The sequence below is a fragment of the Drosophila eugracilis genome, unplaced genomic scaffold, assembly GCF_018153835.1.
Source record: "Drosophila eugracilis isolate 14026-0451.02 unplaced genomic scaffold, ASM1815383v1 contig_90, whole genome shotgun sequence".
Lineage (NCBI taxonomy): Eukaryota > Metazoa > Arthropoda > Insecta > Diptera > Drosophilidae > Drosophila > Drosophila eugracilis.
In genome coordinates, this window is record NW_024573812.1 from 6695105 (window position 1) to 6714786 (window position 19682).

At 40.5% G+C, this 19682-nt stretch overlaps 6 protein-coding genes and 2 non-coding genes across 34 annotated transcripts in view; 3 read left to right on the forward strand and 5 right to left on the reverse strand.

The window, feature by feature from the left end:
• The window catches only part of LOC108112604 (protein MTSS 2), a 41777-nt gene that overhangs the window by 16912 nt on the left and 5183 nt on the right, over positions 1–19682 (reverse strand). For all 27 annotated transcript variants that reach the window (XM_017222691.2, XM_017222679.2, XM_017222667.2 and 24 more), the window contains exon 2: positions 15307–15559. In XM_017222691.2, the coding sequence (XP_017078180.1) occupies positions 15307–15378 (72 nt within the window). In that variant the 5' untranslated portion in view covers positions 15379–15559. The remainder of the gene's footprint in view (positions 1–15306; positions 15560–19682) is intronic.
• LOC108112610 lies at positions 802–1693 on the reverse strand. Its single transcript, XM_017222701.1, has 3 exons — positions 1442–1693; positions 1208–1384; positions 802–1097 (listed from the first exon to the last, which is right to left on the reverse strand). Exons 1-3 carry the CDS (start codon positions 1676–1678, stop codon positions 924–926), a joined length of 588 nt encoding a protein of 195 aa, XP_017078190.1. The 5' UTR covers positions 1679–1693; the 3' UTR covers positions 802–923.
• LOC108112609 lies at positions 2116–3777 on the reverse strand. The gene is made up of 3 exons (XM_017222699.1): positions 2707–3777; positions 2469–2645; positions 2116–2394 (listed from the first exon to the last, which is right to left on the reverse strand). Exons 1-3 carry the CDS (start codon positions 2944–2946, stop codon positions 2218–2220), a joined length of 594 nt encoding a protein of 197 aa, XP_017078188.1. The 5' UTR covers positions 2947–3777; the 3' UTR covers positions 2116–2217.
• Trnak-cuu lies at positions 5124–5196 on the reverse strand. The gene has a single exon. It is a non-coding gene; the product is annotated as a tRNA-Lys (tRNA).
• Trnak-cuu lies at positions 5920–5992 on the reverse strand. Its single transcript has one exon. It is a non-coding gene; the product is annotated as a tRNA-Lys (tRNA).
• On the forward strand, positions 6225–7234 carry LOC108112608. The gene is made up of 3 exons (XM_017222698.2): positions 6225–6703; positions 6757–6933; positions 7000–7234. Exons 1-3 carry the CDS (start codon positions 6437–6439, stop codon positions 7168–7170), a joined length of 615 nt encoding a protein of 204 aa, XP_017078187.1. The 5' UTR covers positions 6225–6436; the 3' UTR covers positions 7171–7234.
• On the forward strand, positions 7315–9123 carry LOC108112606. Its single transcript, XM_017222696.1, has 6 exons — positions 7315–7647; positions 7714–7989; positions 8181–8280; positions 8346–8537; positions 8600–8824; positions 8880–9123. The coding sequence occupies exons 1-6, from the start codon at positions 7322–7324 to the stop codon at positions 9117–9119; spliced, it is 1359 nt and encodes a 452-aa protein (XP_017078185.1). The 5' UTR covers positions 7315–7321; the 3' UTR covers positions 9120–9123.
• Positions 9958–12350, forward strand: LOC108112605. Its single transcript, XM_017222695.1, has 6 exons — positions 9958–10480; positions 10544–10819; positions 11150–11249; positions 11315–11506; positions 11571–11795; positions 11851–12350. The coding sequence occupies exons 1-6, from the start codon at positions 10128–10130 to the stop codon at positions 12124–12126; spliced, it is 1422 nt and encodes a 473-aa protein (XP_017078184.1). The 5' UTR covers positions 9958–10127; the 3' UTR covers positions 12127–12350.

Below are 19682 nucleotides of genomic sequence, written 5' to 3' on the forward strand. Positions count from 1 at the left end.
AAAACGGGTTCAGAGCCATCCCGTCGCCGCGTCCTACATTGGCAAACATTTTGGGTTGGCGAACAAAGCCAGAGCCTCCAGAAAGAGCCGTTTCTTATGCTAAATCCAAGAGCCAACAGCCAAGAGCCAAGAGCCTGCGAAGCAGAAGTCCGCACTGATTGATTTTCTATGAGATCCAGCGTACTCTATACGACTATATGACTGCCCGCGGCCATAATTTTGGTTTTGGCCAGATGTTGACTTTGGCGGATAGCTCGGAGGGGAGGCAGCCAAATCGTGCGCTGCTAATTTGCACCTAAAGACGGCTTTTGTTTCGGGCATTTTCAGTTTAGAAAGTAGAAAATTATTCATCGGGAATATGAAATGAAAGTGTTCCGAGGGTGTCCCTCCCGCTCGAAAGTTTTTGCAAATCTCCAAAGAAACATTTTCTGTGAATTGGCAAGTACACGCAGAGAGCATGGCAAATTGGGGAATCGATTGGGTCAATTTGAATCGATCGGAACTTATGCCAATCATCATCGGGTAATTCAATAGCCGATAGTTTCTTGTATTTGCATATTTTCCATCTAACAATGCAATTCGTGACCCCAAAAAGAAAATCCAACTGACTCTGGGTGCCCAACCGCTCCCTTACTTCCATCATTCTACCCGTCGTTACCCAAGAAGTTACTTGCAACACGCGGCCACCCGATATGGAAACCGCAACATGAACTCAAGTTGCTGTCAACGCGTGCCACCAACCACAAAACAAAACGGATCGAGGCAAAAAGTAGCAGAACAATACAGATGGAAGGTAGGTAGTTCAGTTTAAAACCTTTCAGTTGGGTAAATTTACTAAAACGTCATATATTTATATTTATAATCAAAGCATTGGTTCTAATTAAAATTTAAGCTGTATACAAGCAAGTATACTCCACCAAGTATTACAACTTAACAAGTTCTCCTATGATCTCTACGCAAATAGGATTCGGACGCGGTACGTTCCTCTCATCGAGTGCATGGAGGACAATCACCATTTTGTGACGCCCTCGAAGAGTTGGACCCCGAACATTGTCAATCTTAAGCCTTATGTCGAAAGGCTCGTGTACCAAAACGGTCTGGAAACGTTAAGAGGTAATGAAACTTTGGAAAAGTTAAAGAAAAGCGGAAAGCCCCGCTATATGCAGAAGTAAGAAAGACAATACAAAAAGCCGTGAACTGCACTTACGCCAGGCGCTTTGAGGCACTTCTTTTCCACTTCGTGGCGATTGGTAATGAAGCCTGTCCAGTACTTGTACCAGTACTGGGTTTGGTCGTACATGATGGCGCAAAAGTCTTGGGTGGACATGCTAAATACAGTGGGCTCCCAAGTCCCGCGGTTGAAGTGTAAAAAGTCAAGCCTTGCCTGCAGAATTAAGTATGGGGCTACACTTAAGGATTAATTTAATGCCAAAGGGTTTACTGTGATGCGATCGGTGGGCTGGACATCCCACGTGAGAGTGGCGTTCCCAGAAAGGTGGATTGTATCAGAATCCTGTTCGATCGTAACGTCATCGAAATTTACTGCCTGACGGGCGTTGATGGACCCGGGAGGACCATCTGTGCACGGCGATAGTACGTCCGGATCCTCGAGCAGCAGTTCGTAATCGGCGGCCCAGGAACTGGTCACGGCAAAAATGAGCACCATGAGAGTTCTCATGATGATTGTAGCACCAAAAATGTGGGATCAGACCGCTTTATAGCCAACTGCCGAATCGTGTGGGAATTTTTTCAATCTACTATGCCAAAAAAAACATGATCCCTTCTCATATCACTGACATCGTAAATCCACTCCACATGCAACAAGTTTACAACAATCTTGTTTTTACACATTGTTAGACTTTGTCAGACATTGTCAGTCATTGTCAGCCATTGACATTGAATTTGGGAAGTCAATGTCAAACCGATTAAAAGCTTCGAAAACCACTAACATGAGATTCCCCCATAGCTAAAAACTGAAAACCCATAGCAAATTGGACTGCTGCCTGACAAAAACTCCATATCCAGGTTCATGAGCTTGAAATCAAAACTATGTTTAGGAAAACTATCAGACTCCTAAGCCAAAAATGCAGACTAAGTCTTAATGAGAGGCAATCGTTTAGAGATAATACAGATTTTTATTAAGGGTAATCTGTGAGGAATAAAATTATCTCTTTGAAAAGTACAAACATAATGCTCGACTTGTTTTAATTTCGACCATCACTGTATCTTCTCGGCATCTCCCCTGATTTCGAAGCATATGGTATTTTTTCGGGGCACATCCTTCTCGTCGACAGCTTCGAAGGTGATCACAGCCTTGTAACGGCCCTGCAAAGAGGCACCACGAACGTCAGTCAGACGTAACCTCAGATCGAATGGGTCGTGACTCAGAACGGTCTGAAAAGAAAAGCCATGTTGAAAGGAGCTCAGCACCGGAAGATGCCTATCTCAAAAATGCATGGTCAACTCACACCACGAGTTTTAAAGCATTTTTCTTTAATTTCCTCGCGGTTGGAAATATATTTTGTCCAGTACTTGAACCATGACTGATTCTCATCAAACATTGCGGCGCAAAAGTCCGGCGTGGCCATGCTGAATAAGGTCGGTTCCCAGTTTCCGCGGTCGAAGTGCATCACCGTAAACCTGGCCTTTAACGTGCAATGGCTTTGTAAGCAGTAAATCTAGTTATTGGGAGATTTACGTATTTACGGAAATGCGATCGGTGGGCTCCACATCATCCCAGGTTGATGTCACATTCTCGGAGATGTGAATGATGTCGCTATCCTGGTCGAGTCTTAGATCATCTATATTGAATGCATCAAGGAATCCAATCGATCCAGGTGGAGGTTCCGTGCAGGGCGAGAACACATCGAGATCCTCCAGTATTAGTTCGTAGTCCGCTGCCCAGCAACTGGCCATGCCAAAAACCAGCAGTATCAGAGTTTTCATGATGATTACAGCCCGAAAATGTAGGATCAGCCTTTTTATAGCTGCTTTTGATTCATGGATATTTCATTTTAATCCACCACATGCAACTTATTAACACTGATCTTGATTAGTTTTGTTAACATTGCAATTGAAAAGACAATATCATTCCGTTTAAGAGCTTTCAAAACAACTACAATCTGAGCTATGGAAATCTGTTGCGAAATAAAAGCAATTTCCGATGGAAACAAAACTAACAAAACTAATATATGTAGGTTCAATGGCAGGAAAAACCACTTGGGAATCATAGCAATGTGAATAGCTATAAGCTGATAAAGTCTTTTGTGGATGGCATTAGGCTCAGCTTGAGTTTCAAATAGTAGGAAGAAAAGCTATTAGGCAAAAAATGTAAGTTTATTTTTAAAATAAGGAGTTATTGGACGCTAACTGTTATCCCTATTATGAAACAAAGGTATTTCTTTGTCAGCATAAACTGAATGTAGGAAAAAGAGAACGTTGGGCTACACATCCTAGATGGCGGTGATATAACCGAAGATATATCATCCTTAACAAATTGCTTACGTCATAAGCCTTATGGAATGTCCGGAAGTGAAAAATGTACATGCTTTTTGTTACAAAAACTTAATATTATTTCGTGTTTGATATGGCAACAGTACCGTCACAATTTAGAAGGCAATTACAAGTTGCCATAACTTAAGGTTACAAAATATAATTCACTTTCACAATTAAAACCAGAGCTCTCAAACTTATCGAAAGATAGTGAAGATAACTATCTTAATTTATGATTTATTCCACAAAATATTCAAGGTAAGAAATAAACTTGGAAAAGCCTACAATACTTTGTGAGGGCAGACCATTTTAATGCGTGTTAATATACCAAAATCTCATTTAGAATCTGTTCCAATTCGAACCTTGTATCAAAAAAAAAAAAAAAGCTATACCTTGAATTTTATATTTCACTATTTTGCATAATTGGGCGCGACAACGGCCAACGACACACCCACCAGCAATAACCAGCCAAACGGACACACATGCCCCTATTAAATCACAGCTTGTGAATCACAATTGCAGTTTCATATTCATTAAAATTAATTGCCCTTTGATTGCTGTTGTAGTTGAAATTAACATGCAGCTCAGTTCAAACCACCACGTGTCAAGTCCAACGAAGCCAGCTTGCCACATCAGTCATTCCACATTAGCAGAGGAAACAACAGCATCAGGAATTGTTCCCGCAAAGTTATTTACGGAATAATGCAAAGTAATTAATACAACTCAGACGATGAGTCCCAAGCTAACCAATTGTTTGTGAAGCGCTCGAAGGAGAAATGCATTTCGCATTCTTGGCCCATCTCAGATTTCGGTGTCTGCGAGTGGGTGGAGACAGAGAGATGAAACGAAATGCAATAGTGACCTACGTCATTATCAGATTGGCCTCAGCTCTTAACATCTGTAATTGAATCTAAGCTGGGAAGCTAAATTGTGGAATTTATTATTACATTTTCAACTTCAACATTAAATTTTCTTTCGGTTGTTCTATGATAAGAGAACATAAGTCGTTATTGCTGTATTTTCTTAAGTTTTACAATATACCATATATACATGACTTTTATTCAGTTCAAACAGACTTGCATACATTACTTGGCCTGGTTAACTGATCAAGTATAAACTTAATACGTTTCCATTTACACACATATATCCCTATGCATAGTTCACAAAGCGTAAGGACCTTGCACCAGATATCAAATGCCTCATGGCATCCTGTCCACATCCTGTTCGGTGCACACTCTTAAATAGATAGAGCTAGAGTGCACTGTGAACTGCCATTTCCAGTTGAGATTCAGCCTTGAAAATGGCTTTCAGACTTTTCAAATGCGCAAACAATAGAGGCGGGAGAAAAGGAAAAACCGCGAGACATTGTCATAGAAATGGAAACAGCTGCGAGTGCTGCCATAAATAAAAACTCATTAGGTCTTGTCGATGGTATTTGGCTATATAGTGTCTGTCTATAAATACGCAAAACATGAAATTTGACTTTCGTCTTTCAGCTTTTAGCCCACACAATCACAGCACGAGGGCAAATCAAACGCTTAACAGCAATGCCAAAGTTCGCAAAAAAACCAATTAGAGAACATTTTTAAAAAGGAGTGCTGAAAATAAAAGCAAATACAAAAAAATTGTTTCGCCCAACGTGGGGCTCGAACCCACGACCCTGAGATTAAGAGTCTCATGCTCTACCGACTGAGCTAGCCGGGCACTTGTGACGACAGCCGTCATTAGGATCTCACATTTTTGTGCTGCGACTTAAGAACCTCACCTTAATAAACGATATGATACAAATCAGACAGAAATAAGATATTATCTGTTGAATAAGAAAAAAAACTTATGTACACATTTTCAATGACTCCCACAACTTAATGCAAAAAAAAACAAATCATAGTATAAAGTTATATAAAGTATATATCAACTGTGATGTTTTATAATATTATGTTAATAAGGAACTAAAACATTTAGATTCGCTCACTTTAATGATTGTGTTTAAGTTTCTGATTGCCTTGAGCTTTTACAAATAAGGTATTTTTGTTTCTTTTAAGATCCAATACTGAATTGTCTACTTTCCATAAAAGTATGCATAAATGTATCACAGCTATTTATTAAAAACAAAAAACGCATGTCTTGAGTCAATATAGAATATAATTGGCAGACTTAGCTATATAACTATCAGATGGAAAATCAAAGGGCTTTATAATACCCCACCTAGATGTGTATATAGTTTTAACTTATGCAAGCCGATCAATAGTCTTGTTAAAAATGGTAAACTAATATTATTTGTCAACACTGCTCCCGATGCGTTTGAGCAGTACTAGGAAAAACTGGTTTTGTGCTTCAAAATTAATTAGGTGTTAGCCTCATTTTAGGCAAATTAATCGGAAAAAACTGTATTAATTTTGTTTTAATTTGAATGATAAAAAAATGAAACGCCCAACGTGGGGCTCGAACCCACGACCCTGAGATTAAGAGTCTCATGCTCTACCGACTGAGCTAGCCGGGCATGTGGTTCAGATCATTGGCTGTCAAAATTCGAAAAGCCGAAAAGTCAGGACTATTCCGATATAGTTTTGGCCTAAATATAGATTGCTCCTAAGAGAATGGCTGCAATTTCATCTCCTAAAACTTCTAAAACTAAAGTTCTTGTGGTCTTGTTCCTAGTGAGTTAAAAATAAATAAATATTTCTGAATTTTGAAAAAGTATTACCAAAAGTGTGTTCTGATTCCTATTTTAACACTACACAAAAATTATGACCGATCACCGGTCACGTAATGCCTGTGATATAACAGTAATTAATTACTAACTAATTAGCCACCCAAAGTAGATACGCCCATATGTGGTTTTGAAAAGCAGAGATATTATCAAATTTGATCGTGAGTGAAATTAGAATCATTGCTAAACAACACACAGGTGTATATATAGGGAAGAGTTTGGGTATTTCCTCATATGGAAAACCTTGTTAAAATGAGGGCCGCGTCAAAGATCTTGGTACTCCAAATGGTTGTCTGTTTGGCTGGTGCTATCGAATACCAGTTGAACCTGGACAAGGATGGTGTCTTCGCCCCATGCGAGGACCAGCCTGAAAATCCTGCCAATTTCGATAGCCTTCTGGACATGTCCTCCGTTAAAGTCAACAATGTGGTGTCCAAAGTTGAAATTGAAGGAGAACAAGTCATCATCTGGAAAGATGTCCAGCCTGGGGACACAGTTAAGGTAAGACCTCCCAAATGCAATTATTTTCTAATAACTATTTTTGTATGCCTCAGCTGCTTGGGCAAGTTTATCGTCTGGATAAGGACACTTGGCAGAAGACAATGTTTTCCGCCTCCAGCAACAACTTTTGCAAGAACATGTTTGAAAAGAATCAGTATTGGTATCAGTTTTGGACTGGTCATATAATGAATGACGATGAGATCAAGAGCAAGTGTCTTACCACACCAGGGGTAAAATTATATAGTACTAAATAATCCTAGAAAATCCTCCATTAATTGAGTCCCTTTCGTTCTTAGGCCGTCATAAAATATAAACCTTACGAACTGGAACTGAAGGCCAATCTGAATGTTCCCAATTTGGAGGGGCGCTACAAGCTGGTACTAAAGATCGAAGCCTTCGATAAGCGCAATGTGAAGCGTCCAGTGTCCATTTGCACGGAGTTCCGCGGCACAGCAGTAAAACTATAGTCAACGCAATTATATATGCATGCTGAAATTACAGCAAAAGACCATTAAAGCTAATAATCAAGCACATCACACAGATTATTAATTAATACGAACATTGGAAGCCTTTGGGGTGTCCTCTGGGTACATTCGAGGAACTTCTGTTCAGTTCATCATGAAGACCCAAAGCAGTCGGCCAAAGGAACAGGATGCCACTGTTGACTGGGCAGCGGAGCTGTGCCAGGAATCTGCAATCCATGGCATGCCCTATGTGTCTCGCAGAGATCTCCACTGGACCGAACGCCTCTTCTGGGTAGCCATAATCCTGGCCTCGGCTTACTATGCCATTAGCAGTTGCCTCAGCCAGTGGAATCGGTTCCGGGACAATCCGATTGTCTATCAATACGAGTACCTCTTTGGGCTCCGGAAGTTCTCCCTCCTTGGGATTACTCTTTGCACCTCTTACGAGGATCAGGAGCACGTGAATCAGGTCATAAATGAGTAAGGGGTTGCTTAAATCAAAAATTTTTGATCACTATATTTCTTTAAAATTCCATTTAATTCAAGAACTTGGGGTTTGGGACCGTCGAATGAAAAGACACCCTACTACGAGAAGTTCCTGTTCGTTCTTAACCGCCTTCAGTACAACAAACTTGATACGCTGACGCCCTACGAGAACGATTCTACTCTGAACAACTTGAATTACGTGGGAATGCTGATGAAACTCCAGGAGAAGGCTCTAACGAAGGATGCTGAACTTGGACTGGCGCCGGTCATAACGGAAGATGGTTTGTGCCAAACTAATAGCCAGCTAAACCGGTACGGCAATCCTTATGGCAAAATGTGAGTCTTTGGATAACGTGGCTGCTGAGACAACCTTAAGCTGCGTTGACATCTTGAGGTTATAACTGCAACAACTTTCTAGCTCTAATAGTTCTTGAGTTTGCCTTATTTGCACTTTTTCTCGGATTGTAGGGCATGTCGCTTATCAAAATCACTAATACTTTACATTTATAATTGTTTTTGTATCTTAGAGAGAACATGAATGTGAAGGCATTGATAGAGTGCGGTGTCTTCACCGATTGCTTTATGACAGGAAAGCCATTCAACAGCATTAACACCCATTTAAATGTGGTGAGCAAAAACCACCATTCATCTATCATAAATGCTATGTACTTATATAATATTAAATATTTCAGTACTTGCATGATGTCAACGAATTTATGTTACCCGACGATCTTAAAACTATCTTTTATGATGCTAAAATCCTAAGTTCCTTTACCTTTGAACTTCTCGTAAACCCGATATTGTCGGGAAACGATGTTCGAAACCTACCGTTGGCATATCGGAAGTGTCGCTACAAAGACGAAAACAATCTCGAGTACTACAGTGTGAGTTTAAGGTGAACAAGTTCGGACGAAAAGTCCCCTAATAGATTTACTTTTCCCTACAGCCGTATTACCAAAGTCTCTGCCGCCTAGAGTGCCGAATAAAATGGGCCCTGAGCCTGTGCAACTGCAAGCCCTTTTTCTATGTAGCAGCTGTAGAGGCTCCAGTGTGCAACATAAGAGGAATGTTGTGCCTGCATCGCTCCAATTGGCTGGAAAAACCCTGTGAATGCCTTCCACCGTGCATAGAGAACACCTATGCCATTATTTCCGTTCAGGAGCAGAAGGGGGTTCGTATGTTCTCGCCCTAAAATACCCAATCACCCTTGTATACCCATTCTGCAGGGAGATGACAACTACACAGGCGAGAGTTTCGAACGAACCCTGATCGTCAAAATGTTTCTTCCCAAGATGGGCATGAAGCGGCGGGTTGTATTCAGTACGGATCAGTTGATAATGTCATTCGGCGGAGGCATTGGCCTGTTCCTCGGGGCCAGTTTTATGACCATATATGGCTTGGTGTACCTTTTTTTCACTTTTTTATTTCATAAATGCAAAAACTGCATATATAAAAACAAATCCTAAAATTTATATGAACCTTTTTATGGAAAATTTAAACAAAAATATAAAACTAATTATCCGCCCTTCAAGATATTAATATAATTAATTTATTTGTAATCAAAATATTCTTTATTAAATAACAGAACTCAAGTGGACTTTTTATAATTTTTTGTAAACATATATTAAGTTAAAACTTATGTGAAAATAAAGGACCAAGTGGGGTCTTGTGGTATTCCCACTAACCAAACTCTCAGACTTTCTTTTCTACTAATCACTAGTCTAGTAATCCTTGCAAAAAGAATCACAGAGTTAAGGCGGGTATATAGATATACTAAACAGAACTCAGAGTACTAATTAGCCACCCAAGTAAATTTGAATCTTTGCCAAACAGCAACAAGATAGTATATATAGGGAAGGCCTGCCGAGCTAGTGCTTTCGATTGCCAGTTAAGCATGGAAAAGGATGGTTTCCTTGCCACATGCAAGGATCAGCCTTTAGGAAATGTTCTCTATTAAAGTAACCAATGCGGTAACCAAAAGTGGAATTGATGGGTAACACGCAAGAAAGCATTCCAAACTAAACTACTTTCAGTTTATAGTTTTCCGTCAACAGCAGCAAGCTTTTACAAGAACATATTTAAAAAGAATCAGTATTCGTATCCGTTTTGGACTGGTCATGTAATCAATATTTATGAAATCAAAAGTAAGTGTTTGACTCCACCGGGGGTAAACTTATATAGTACTGTCTAACCCTAGGAGATCTCCCATTGAGTCCTTTTCAAGCTTAATATGTAAGCCTTTCGAAATGAAACTGATGGCCAATCTAAATTGTCACAATGTAGAGGGCCCACTGTAAAGCATTCAATGTCCATTTGCACGTGTCTCCGCGGCACCTCAGTGAAACTATAGTAAGTAGTAACCCCAATTATATATGCATGCTGAACTTACAGCAAAACACCATTAAAGCTTATAATGGAGCACATCATCCAGATTACTACGAACATTGGGTGGCATTACATGGGTCTTGGCGTACATGTCAGCGGCTTCTATTCAGTTCATCATGAAGACCCAAAGCAGTAGCCCAAAGGAACCGGATGACACTGTTGATTGGGCAGCGGAGCTGTGCCAGGAATCTGCAATCCATGGCATGCCCTATGTGTCTCGCAGGGATCTCCACTGGACCGAACGCCTCTTCTGGGTATCCATAGTCCTGTTGTCGGCTTACTATGCCATTAGCAGTTGCCTCAGCCAGTGGAATCGGTTCCGGGACAATCCAATTGTCTTTCAATACGAGTACCTCTTTGGGCTTCGGAAATTACCCGCTGTCGGAGTGACACTTTGCACGACATACGAGGATCAGGAGCATGTGAATCAGGTCATAAATGAGTAAGTTACTTAGAATCAAATTTTTGTATTACTACATGTGCTTAAAATTCCATTTAATTCAAGAACTTGGGGTTTGGGGCCGTCAAATGAGAAGACAGCCTACTACGAGAAGTTCCTGTTCGTGCTCAACCGCCTTCAGTACAACAAACTTGATACTTTAACGCCCTACGAGAACGATTCTACTCTGGACAACTTGAATTACGTGGGCATGCTGATGAAACTCCAGGAGAAGGTTCTAATGAAAGATGATGAACTTATAGTGGCGCCGGTCATAACGGAAGTTGGTTTGTGCCAAACTACTAGCCAGCTAAACCGCTACGGCAATCCCTATGGCAAAATGTAAGTCTTTATTTATTCGTTGAAATGTACGTAACGTTTCGAACCCAAGAAATATATATTCTTTATCAGAACTAACGGTTGAATCGATAAAGGCTTGTTCGTTTTGTCCGTTTGTCTGTCCGTTGGGACTAAAGGATTAAACTTACATTTTCTAGAGATGCTCCGCCCACTCTCACGCTCAAAAGCCACCACAAGATGTGGCATCCATAATATTACAATTTATGTTTTCTTTTGGCCGTGTATAATTTTTGTCAGTTTAATTTTGTAAGTGGTTATCAAGATGGTCAATATTTTAATATATGTTTTATAAATTTTGTGTATTTTTTTCAGAGAAAACATGACTGTTGTGAATGTGATAGAGTGCGAATTTAACTCTAATTGCAGGCTGCAGGGAAAACCCTTCAACGGCCTTAATACCACTTTGAAGCTGGTGAGCAAAAACCATCCTTTCTCTTTCTTAAATGCTATGAAATTATATAATAATAAATGCTTTAGTACTTTCACGATGTCAATGAATTCATGTTACCCCATGATCTTAAAACTCTCCATCATAATGCCAAAACCGATATTTCATTTACCTTTGAATTTCTCGTAAACTCGATATCGGCGGAGAACGATGTGCGAAACCTTCCGTTGGCTTATCGGAAGTGTCGCTACAAAGACGAAGACAATCTCGAGTACTACAGTGTGAGTTTAAGGTGTCGTACAAATTCGAACGAAAAGTCCCCATGTAGATTTACTCTCCCCACAGCCGTATTACCAAAGTCTCTGCCGCCTAGAGTGCCGAGTTAAGTGGGCCCTGAGCCTATGCAACTGCAAACCCTTTTTCTATGTAGCAGCTGTAGAGGCTCCAGTGTGCAACATAAGAGGAATGTTGTGCCTGCATCGCTCCAACTGGCTGGAAAAACCCTGTGAATGCCTTCCCCCGTGCATAGAGAACACCTATGCCATTTTTTCCGTTCAGGAGCAAAAGGCGGTTCGTATGTCCTAGTCCTAAAATACCAAATCATTTTTGTATTTCCATCCTGTAGGGAAATTTCGAAGCAGCAAAAACCTTCGAACGAACCCTGATTTTTAAGATGGATCTTCCCAAGATGGGCATGAAGCGGCGGGTTGTGTTCAGTACGGATCAGTTGATAATGTCATTCGGAGGAGCCATTGGCCTGTTCCTCGGAGCCAGCTTTATGACCATATATGGCTTGGTGTACCTTTTTCTCTGTTTTTTTGTTCATAAATGCAAACAGGTCATACAAAAAAGGTTTTTAAAGAAAAATCTTAGCAGTGCTAATATCAACGCTTTTAAGTAATCACTTTAATATTTCTTATACGAATGTTTTTTCCCAATGTAACATTTTTAATGAAACATTTTTTGTCAAACATTTTTATTAACTGAAAGGACTTAATGGTTTTCTGATACTAAACATTTTAAGAGTTATTTAGGTAATGTCTTGTTCAAGATTTATTTTAAGGTTTAATAATCTTTTAATGTTGTTGTTAGCCCTATTTTAATATTAGCCCAACGCTTGTAATAATTACTTAAAATTATGAAAAACTCAGCTTTGAGCAGCCGCTTTTATAAAGAACATAAAAAACGCCAGAATATCAAGTTACACCAGTTTTCTTTTTCTGAATTCACATTAACTTGCTAAATAAAAGCACAAAGCTAATGAAATTGTTTGAAACTTAACGACATCCAAGTGGCTTGATGGCCCGGGCGAACATCTTAGGCAAATTGAAGCCGCGGCAATTGTTGCAGGGCCACAATGTGGAAGCCACAAAAGTGGCAGCTTGGCGAGCGGTGAAGAAAGCGACACGTTCGGTTCAGCTGGGTTCAGAGAGCAGAAAAATTTCACTTTTGCGGAAAACTCATAACGAAAACTGCAGTGCGTTTTCCATCCGTTTTCGGTTACTCCATCGCAGATTTCCTATTGTCAAATGTGACAATTTGTCGGCTTATCCGGCGCGATTGCTCGACGTTTGGGTTCGGTTTACTTGGGTGCCTTTATCTCCCGCACTTGCCACACCACCACCTGGCCCAAAGCGCAGCCAACGGAACGAAACGGTTGGGTAAAGTTAACAACCTTTAAGTTTGCTTAATTTTTGGCTTTTCGAATCGTTTTCGTCTTGTGGGTATGTACGTATGTGTCTCTCTTGCGTGGATAGACTTCGGACCGACCAAACCAATCGAGAATTAGCCGCATTTAATTGCCATCCCGTTAGGAAAAACTATTTCACCAATGAAATTAGCAAGTAATGTAAGGCGGAAAAATTCTGTTTCGACTTTACGCTTATTGAAGTTGCTTGGCGGCGGCAGCCTCTAAGAAGTTTCTGTTTCTGCCTTGGCATGGGCATAAATTTGTTCTGGTCTGTTGCCAAAAAAATGAAAATGGTAGAAAAAAAAAGCCCAAAGTCAGACGGAACGGCAGCCAAGCAATTAAAACGAAACTAATTTTAGTGCCTCGGCTATACTCTCCGCCACACAGCCTTCCCCCCTCTGCCTTTCGGCCTAACCTTTTGGTAAGTTCCAAGAGGAACATGCTCTGTACTCTCTCCTCCGGCGGCCCATTTGCATCTTCTGCAACTTTGTGACATTTGCAATGGCATTTGCCGGCTTTGCATAAGTTGGCCAGCAGATCTGCCCACAAAACAGCAACGCCGGCAATCTTTTGCCATGAATCAGGCCAAAACCAGAGCAAAGCAAGGCAGCAAGAATTACCTGGTAAGGTGATCCAAACACAGCCGTACGTAGCCATTCATATTGCACATGCTCTGCCAGCACGAGTATGTATGTGTTTCTGCTCTAGTTCACACTCAGGTTGGAAAAAAAAAGAGCCAGCAACTTCTGCACAATTGCGTGCCGAACAATTTCCAAATTTCATAAATACAAAATGCACTCGCCCGCATCTGACAGCCGTCTTCTGCCTCCAGAGTTTGGGTTCACACTCCCCCAGGGAAGTCGCCGCCAACGCCGCCACCGTGCCCTCTCTCCTATTAATAGTAAACAGCGGGCGAGTCTCTCGGCGCGATTCAACTCCCATCTTTCCCATCTTTCCCGCCGCTAGTTTATTTCGGTACCAGCCAGCCAGCCCGCCGACAGACCCAACACCTGTCCACGAGGCAATGGTGAGCTGCTGGCGGGAGAACTGCAATCACAATGTGCTGAAAAGGTAATTTTCCTCAGCATAGCAAATGAAGCAGAGACGACGGGAGATTCTTGAAATCCCAAACTGTAAAGAGAAAATATTTCTCGACACAAATTTCTTAAGAGTTTCCAAGTGATAACCTATTAAACCATAAATATGTTAAGGTCACTTCCTATAGTTTTAACTACATTATATAATAAATCTCCCTTTTAAGATATATGAAAACAAAATCCAATATGCTCTACACGGCAGAATAGCAAATGTTAAAGTTCACATTAAAAATAGAATGTAAGGCAGAATGTGGGAAATAGTGGAGATACATGTGAGCGAAGCAAAGTGGAGTGGAACGCAGAGGGAAGTTAATGTATTACCTGCTTTAAATTCGTGCCATTAAGTCACTAATCATTGGCAGCTGTCAGTTGTCCGTCCGAGGGCATGCCATCATATCATAATGTATACCGGGAGCCCGTCCCATTGATTCCCTCCCAAGAGGCTTAGCCTGCGATAAAGATTTGCCCACTCCAAGACACCATAGCACCCGGCGTTAATTTACGCTTGTTAAATAAAATTGCCTGGCCCGACGTTATATAAGCGTAGTAAACATTTTTTTTTTATGAAAGTAAGTTGCCACAAATGGCGTCATGAGTGCCATAAATTATTGATAGCACACAATGACCAGATAGCAATGAAATCAATTAATGATAAAAACAAAATCAACAAAAAGTTTGCCAAGTAAAGTTTCGTGTTTCGCCGCAAGCTTTAGATAAATGCGAAAAATGTGGAGAATTTTTTGTTTGGCGACTCTGTTAGATACGATTTTGCAATTTTATTTCTTGCCATTAAATCAATTAGAAGACAAATGAAAAAACCAAACAGTTTCATCATCAAATTAGACGGAACATATAGTCTTTTCTGTTATTTTTCTGTATAGAAAACATTTCTGCATTCATTTATAGCTTTGTATCAGAGAACTTAATTGCTTCGGCTGGTCTTTTGTCTGTTTGCTCTGACCTTGGCTGATGATATTTGTTTATCATTATTTGCTTGAAGCTTTTTTGTTTACACACGAGAGACTTTCAGACCAATTCTGGGAGTTCTTGACACACTGACAAACAATCGTGGCAGCGGCAAGTCGGTCGGTTCATATTGTCGGAACAGTTTCAGCAAAATGAAAATCATTTCTTTTTCTGTTATTTGAGCGGGGTCATAATTATGTACATACGTTTCACCAAAAATATTCAAAAGTTCCAAGAACCCGAAAACGGAACATTCACCCGAAGCGTTCGTGTTTAAAATTACATTGAATTTCCGCGGAAACTAAAGAATAACAAGTGGGAAACTCACCTTCATGTCATTGATAATCTGCTGGAAGAGACTACCCAGCGCGGAGCTATCGCGTTCCAGACTTAGATCCATGTTTTCCTAGTATTGAGCTGACTTTATTGGAGATATCGATTGGTTTTCGTTCGTCGTTCAATTTATTCGGTTACAGTTAGTTTATTTGGTTGATTTATAATTTTGATTATTTATTTTGCTCCATTTTGATTGGAAAAAACAAGCAAATTCAACATTTCCTTGTGCTGCATGTCAGGGAGATCTGAAAGAAAGGGAAACAACATTAAAATACAATAATTTATAAATAACTGCGCTCTACAAACAGATTAACAAACACTTCCGATCGAAATCTCTGTCTCATCCCCGCCATAAATCTCAGAAATTCGTCGCTGACGGGGCTGAACCAAAAGATATCTCGTAAATAATCAGAAATGTAAACTAGAGTCTTTCCAAACAAGAAATTATGCTTAATTAGGCTTATTAATATACGACATAGCATTGTAGACTGAGGGGAAGTTCCCCTCCGAATGGCGTAGGCGCAGTATAAAACTTTATTTGGGGATCGTTGACCCAAATTGAGAGTGCTTTAAGTGCGTGAGTATGGGGCTCCTGCTGATATGAGACTTTTGATTTATTAGCCATGTAGCTGGGCTAATTGTTAATTATTAATTGATAATTGATATATCTTGGAGCGACGTACAGGAAGTTGCATACACCATGCCAACTCCGGACCTGAGGCCCATGCAAACGACGCCTCGTCGAGGAAGTGCAATAGTTTTGACCCATTTGTGGGTTCGCCATACGTGACTAATTCTGTGCCGCTTTCCGTGGCTTTCGAAAGTGCAGATAAGCCGAGAAAACTAACGCGACTCCGTACGCCAGCGAACCTTGGAAGCAATTAGAGAGGCGTCAAATTTACAGGTACACATTACCCGAGCAATAACCTTCGACCAGGAGGTACTGTCCTAAGCCCAACATGGATTTAAAGAGTACTCTTGAGGCCATGTCTCTTCAGTTCCATGCCTTTTCGGGCTGATTATGACATTGACGGCAGCTCCGAGTGAAGTTCTCCGGCCACAAGTGCTCGTCTGTATGCGTCTCTGCAACGCGGCTGCATTCAGAAAGCGTTCACAATGGACACTCAAGCGTGGAGGAAGCAAAAGCCCACAAGTGATAAACAGCCGCAACAACGAGAGCTGATTGCCTAGACTGCGTATCTTTCGTCTATGTGTGCGTGGTGGCGCAGAAGAAAGCATCCGAGAACAAGTTGGGGAAAATGAAGAAAAACCATTGCGATAGTGAAGAGATTTTCGACTATGATGTTACCAGTACTGAGATTTTTGTAGTAACTAGACGTTTAGAGTTTATAGTTTAGAAACCAAACAGAATTCATAGATGTTCCCGTCTTTAATGATTTTTAAAAGGTTTAATTCAGAACTAAAACACAAATACTGAATCTTTAGTTAAGCTTTTGTATTAAAAACCTAATTTGACTCCACTTCGAATGTCAACATAGCCTAAAATAAAGTGAAAATAACTCTGAAGTCAAGTGCTGCAATTAAGAGTTTTCCGATCCTCCCCGCCATGTTGCAAATATGATATAATCTTAACCCGAATAAGAATAAACCAATATGCATTCAGATTGTTGATACAGACATACCCTTTACTTAAAGGGTATCAAGGCACAAGCACAACAAACTTGCGGGAAGCGACAGACGCACATTCAGACACATTATGTGGAAGTACAAGTAGACTTTCTGCTGTCTCGCTTTTTGTTCGCTCTCTTCTTTTTAGCTGAATAGTGTAAATGACCTCTCAAGATAAAATTGTGGCCACAAAGCCGACGATGACAGACCCGCTTTGTTGTTATTGTTAATGTTGTTGTTGTTGTTGTTGCTGTTGTTGCTGCCACAGAGTTGCAATTTCCTTTGCAGTGCGGAAATAGGTTTTTGTTGTTTTTGGCAATTGACTGCGGAGAATCTGGTTTAAGAGGCATACTGTGGGGCATATACACGAAACATTGACCCAGTTAACTGGTTGCATTTAAATCATAAGCCTCAAAACTGGTTGAGCAAGTAGTGTACGTTCATATATTAGGTCTATGCTGCTTATCCATATCACTTATACAGCGGAAATAAGAGTTTTTCTCAGCAGAGAGATGAACTCGCGATTGCTGGCTTGGGAACTTCGCAGAGAGCATGAGGCCACTAAAAAGCCAACCTAAGGTCAGGTCTGCAGATCGTGATGGGATCGGGGGAACTATTTCGGCAGTAGCCAAAGTCCAAATTACCAAATCGTGCTATAAAAACAAAAGCAGGAAAACAACAATTTCACAAAGTAGCCTCAGAAGAAGAGCAAATACCTTTTTCCCGTCCAGAAACTTAGTATATAGTATATAATGTAAGTTGAACTGACTGGATAATGGGAACTGGGAATCTTAACTGCTCCGAAGTCAACCCGCATCAAAACTCGCTCAAATGTCAAGATGACGATGATGATGCTGTGGTGTTACTCCTGCTGCGTCTGATGATTATGCTGGATGCGTTTTAATTTCAACTACGCATAATTTTCCGCCCTATTTACTGTCGTTCTCGTTGCGGCTTTATATCTGCGGTTTCTCTGAGACTTCTGTTGAAACAAACGGATGCAGCTTTGCTCGAGATGAAGAGGAAATTGGAGGGCTCCAATGAGGGAATCCCAAATGTAATGGAAACAGAAGGGTTCAATATAATAGGGCAGAAAACCAGATTGTTATGGTATATATGAAAACTCAACTTTTAAGCCCAAATCGAATTAGAAGCAGGAATATTATTTACTATTTATATTAGCTTGTTACTTAAAGGTCAAGCTAAAGGTATACCAACTTATCGACAAACATCATTAAATGATAATTGATAAAGTCATAAAAGCATATGCTTTCGGGCTTGTACTTTCCTTATCATTACTATTAAGCCACTAGATACTTTGAACACCAGCTTAATAACAAAAGTTAGTTAGCAAGGTCATCTATTAAGCTTCATATATACATTTTTTAACGAAACAAATAATCAGTCTGCTCTATTGCCCTGACCGCATCTGTACATGCTTACAATGTACAATGTACATCTTCGTGCTGTGTTGCATGTTGCCTGTGTTTCTATTGCAGGAAGTGACTTGACTGGCGGAAAACAGGAGAGGGGCAAGTGTGGCAGACACTTTTGTCAAGGGCGACACACAGACAGGCAGACGGAGTTGCTGCCGTTAATTGCTTACCAAAAGATGTGAGCACACGCACCGCCATATCTGTCCCATTTGGCCTCCCCCTTCGTTCATTGCGTTGTTATGCGTAAATGCAGATGGGCCACACATTAGGGTGGACCAACGACGTGTCGCAGCAATAACTCAGGGGCTTTTTGTGTTTATAAGTCTTATGAGCGAACCCAGCGCATAATGACTAACTGAAACTTCAGTACTTTTTCTTTGCAATCCACTTCCTGCTCATCTAAAAATACTTTCTGATAACTCAAACACAAAGGGGTCATAAAAACAATAAACGATATTGAGAACAATTTTGGAATTCCCTAATGGTACTGAAAGTTGAATTTTCAAATCTTTGGAGAGAAATTTAAGTTTAAAAAAGAAACGGAAATTCGCTTATCTCAGTGTTGATAGAATCGTCAACTCTTTAAAAAAATATTTATCAAAAACAAAGTTATTTCTTTTGCGACGTCAGAGAAATTCCCGGTCTCTAGATTAGATAAAAAAAAAAACATGTTCCTTGTTAACATTGACTTTTTAAGATAGTTCTGATATTGATTTAATTTCCAAAATTCCGAAAAGTCAACGAACTGAAAATAGATCTGTAAGTTCTAATTTCCAGCCCACAACTTTAATGCACTGCTGCAGACTTTCATATCCAGTCCGACAAGAAAATGTTCTGTTTTTCTTGGGCTCTGTTTCTGCTGTTTTGTCCCATAAGTTCTCAGTGGGATTTGGTTAAACAAATAATTTTACAGCTGCTTTGGAGGAGATTTGTGTACTTGGAAAAATGGAGAGCGGGTGCGGGCGAAGATCTCCAATGTCAGGTTGGCTCCTAGCAGATTTGTGTGGCCAGTTGTAAGGTAAGCGATACCTTGTTGCTGGCAAATTGTGCATCCGCAGCGGCGGACCGTCATGACTTTACACTTTCACCAACAACTACGAGTATCAACAACTTGAACCAACTATGGCCATCTGTGGTCAGCCGAGTGTCGAGATGTCTCGGCCCTTGGTCTGATCTTGGTCTTTCGGTCTTGGGGTCTGGGGACTGGGGTCTTGAAGTATGAGGTCTGGTCTTTCTGATCCGGAGTTAGGAAAGCGTCGATCATCAAATGCCGAGGGTCGAGTGGTCGCTCGATGAAAAGAAA

Bases quoted from the DNA above. Each gene is read 5' to 3' on its own strand.
- LOC108112606 (XM_017222696.1), top strand. From the start codon at position 7,322: ATGAAGACCCAAAGCAGTCGGCCAAAGGAACAGGATGCCACTGTTGAC. The intron at 7,648-7,713 runs GTAAGGGGTTGC...ATTTAATTCAAG, and splicing joins GTGAATCAGGTCATAAATGA to AACTTGGGGTTTGGGACCGT. The intron at 7,990-8,180 runs GTGAGTCTTTGG...TTTGTATCTTAG, and splicing joins GGCAATCCTTATGGCAAAAT to AGAGAACATGAATGTGAAGG.
- LOC108112608 (XM_017222698.2), top strand. From the start codon at position 6,437: ATGGAAAACCTTGTTAAAATGAGGGCCGCGTCAAAGATCTTGGTACTC. The intron at 6,704-6,756 runs GTAAGACCTCCC...TGTATGCCTCAG, and splicing joins AGCCTGGGGACACAGTTAAG to CTGCTTGGGCAAGTTTATCG. The intron at 6,934-6,999 runs GTAAAATTATAT...TTTCGTTCTTAG, and splicing joins AGTGTCTTACCACACCAGGG to GCCGTCATAAAATATAAACC.
- LOC108112610 (XM_017222701.1), bottom strand. From the start codon at position 1,678: ATGAGAACTCTCATGGTGCTCATTTTTGCCGTGACCAGTTCCTGGGCC. The intron at 1,385-1,441 runs GTAAACCCTTTG...TTAATTCTGCAG, and splicing joins AGCCCACCGATCGCATCACA to GCAAGGCTTGACTTTTTACA. The intron at 1,098-1,207 runs GTAAGTGCAGTT...TAACGTTTCCAG, and splicing joins AGTGCCTCAAAGCGCCTGGC to ACCGTTTTGGTACACGAGCC.
- LOC108112609 (XM_017222699.1), bottom strand. From the start codon at position 2,946: ATGAAAACTCTGATACTGCTGGTTTTTGGCATGGCCAGTTGCTGGGCA. The intron at 2,646-2,706 runs GTAAATACGTAA...TGCACGTTAAAG, and splicing joins AGCCCACCGATCGCATTTCC to GCCAGGTTTACGGTGATGCA. The intron at 2,395-2,468 runs GTGAGTTGACCA...TTTTCTTTTCAG, and splicing joins AATGCTTTAAAACTCGTGGT to ACCGTTCTGAGTCACGACCC.
- LOC108112605 (XM_017222695.1), top strand. From the start codon at position 10,128: ATGTCAGCGGCTTCTATTCAGTTCATCATGAAGACCCAAAGCAGTAGC. The intron at 10,481-10,543 runs GTAAGTTACTTA...ATTTAATTCAAG, and splicing joins GTGAATCAGGTCATAAATGA to AACTTGGGGTTTGGGGCCGT. The intron at 11,250-11,314 runs GTGAGCAAAAAC...TAAATGCTTTAG, and splicing joins TTAATACCACTTTGAAGCTG to TACTTTCACGATGTCAATGA.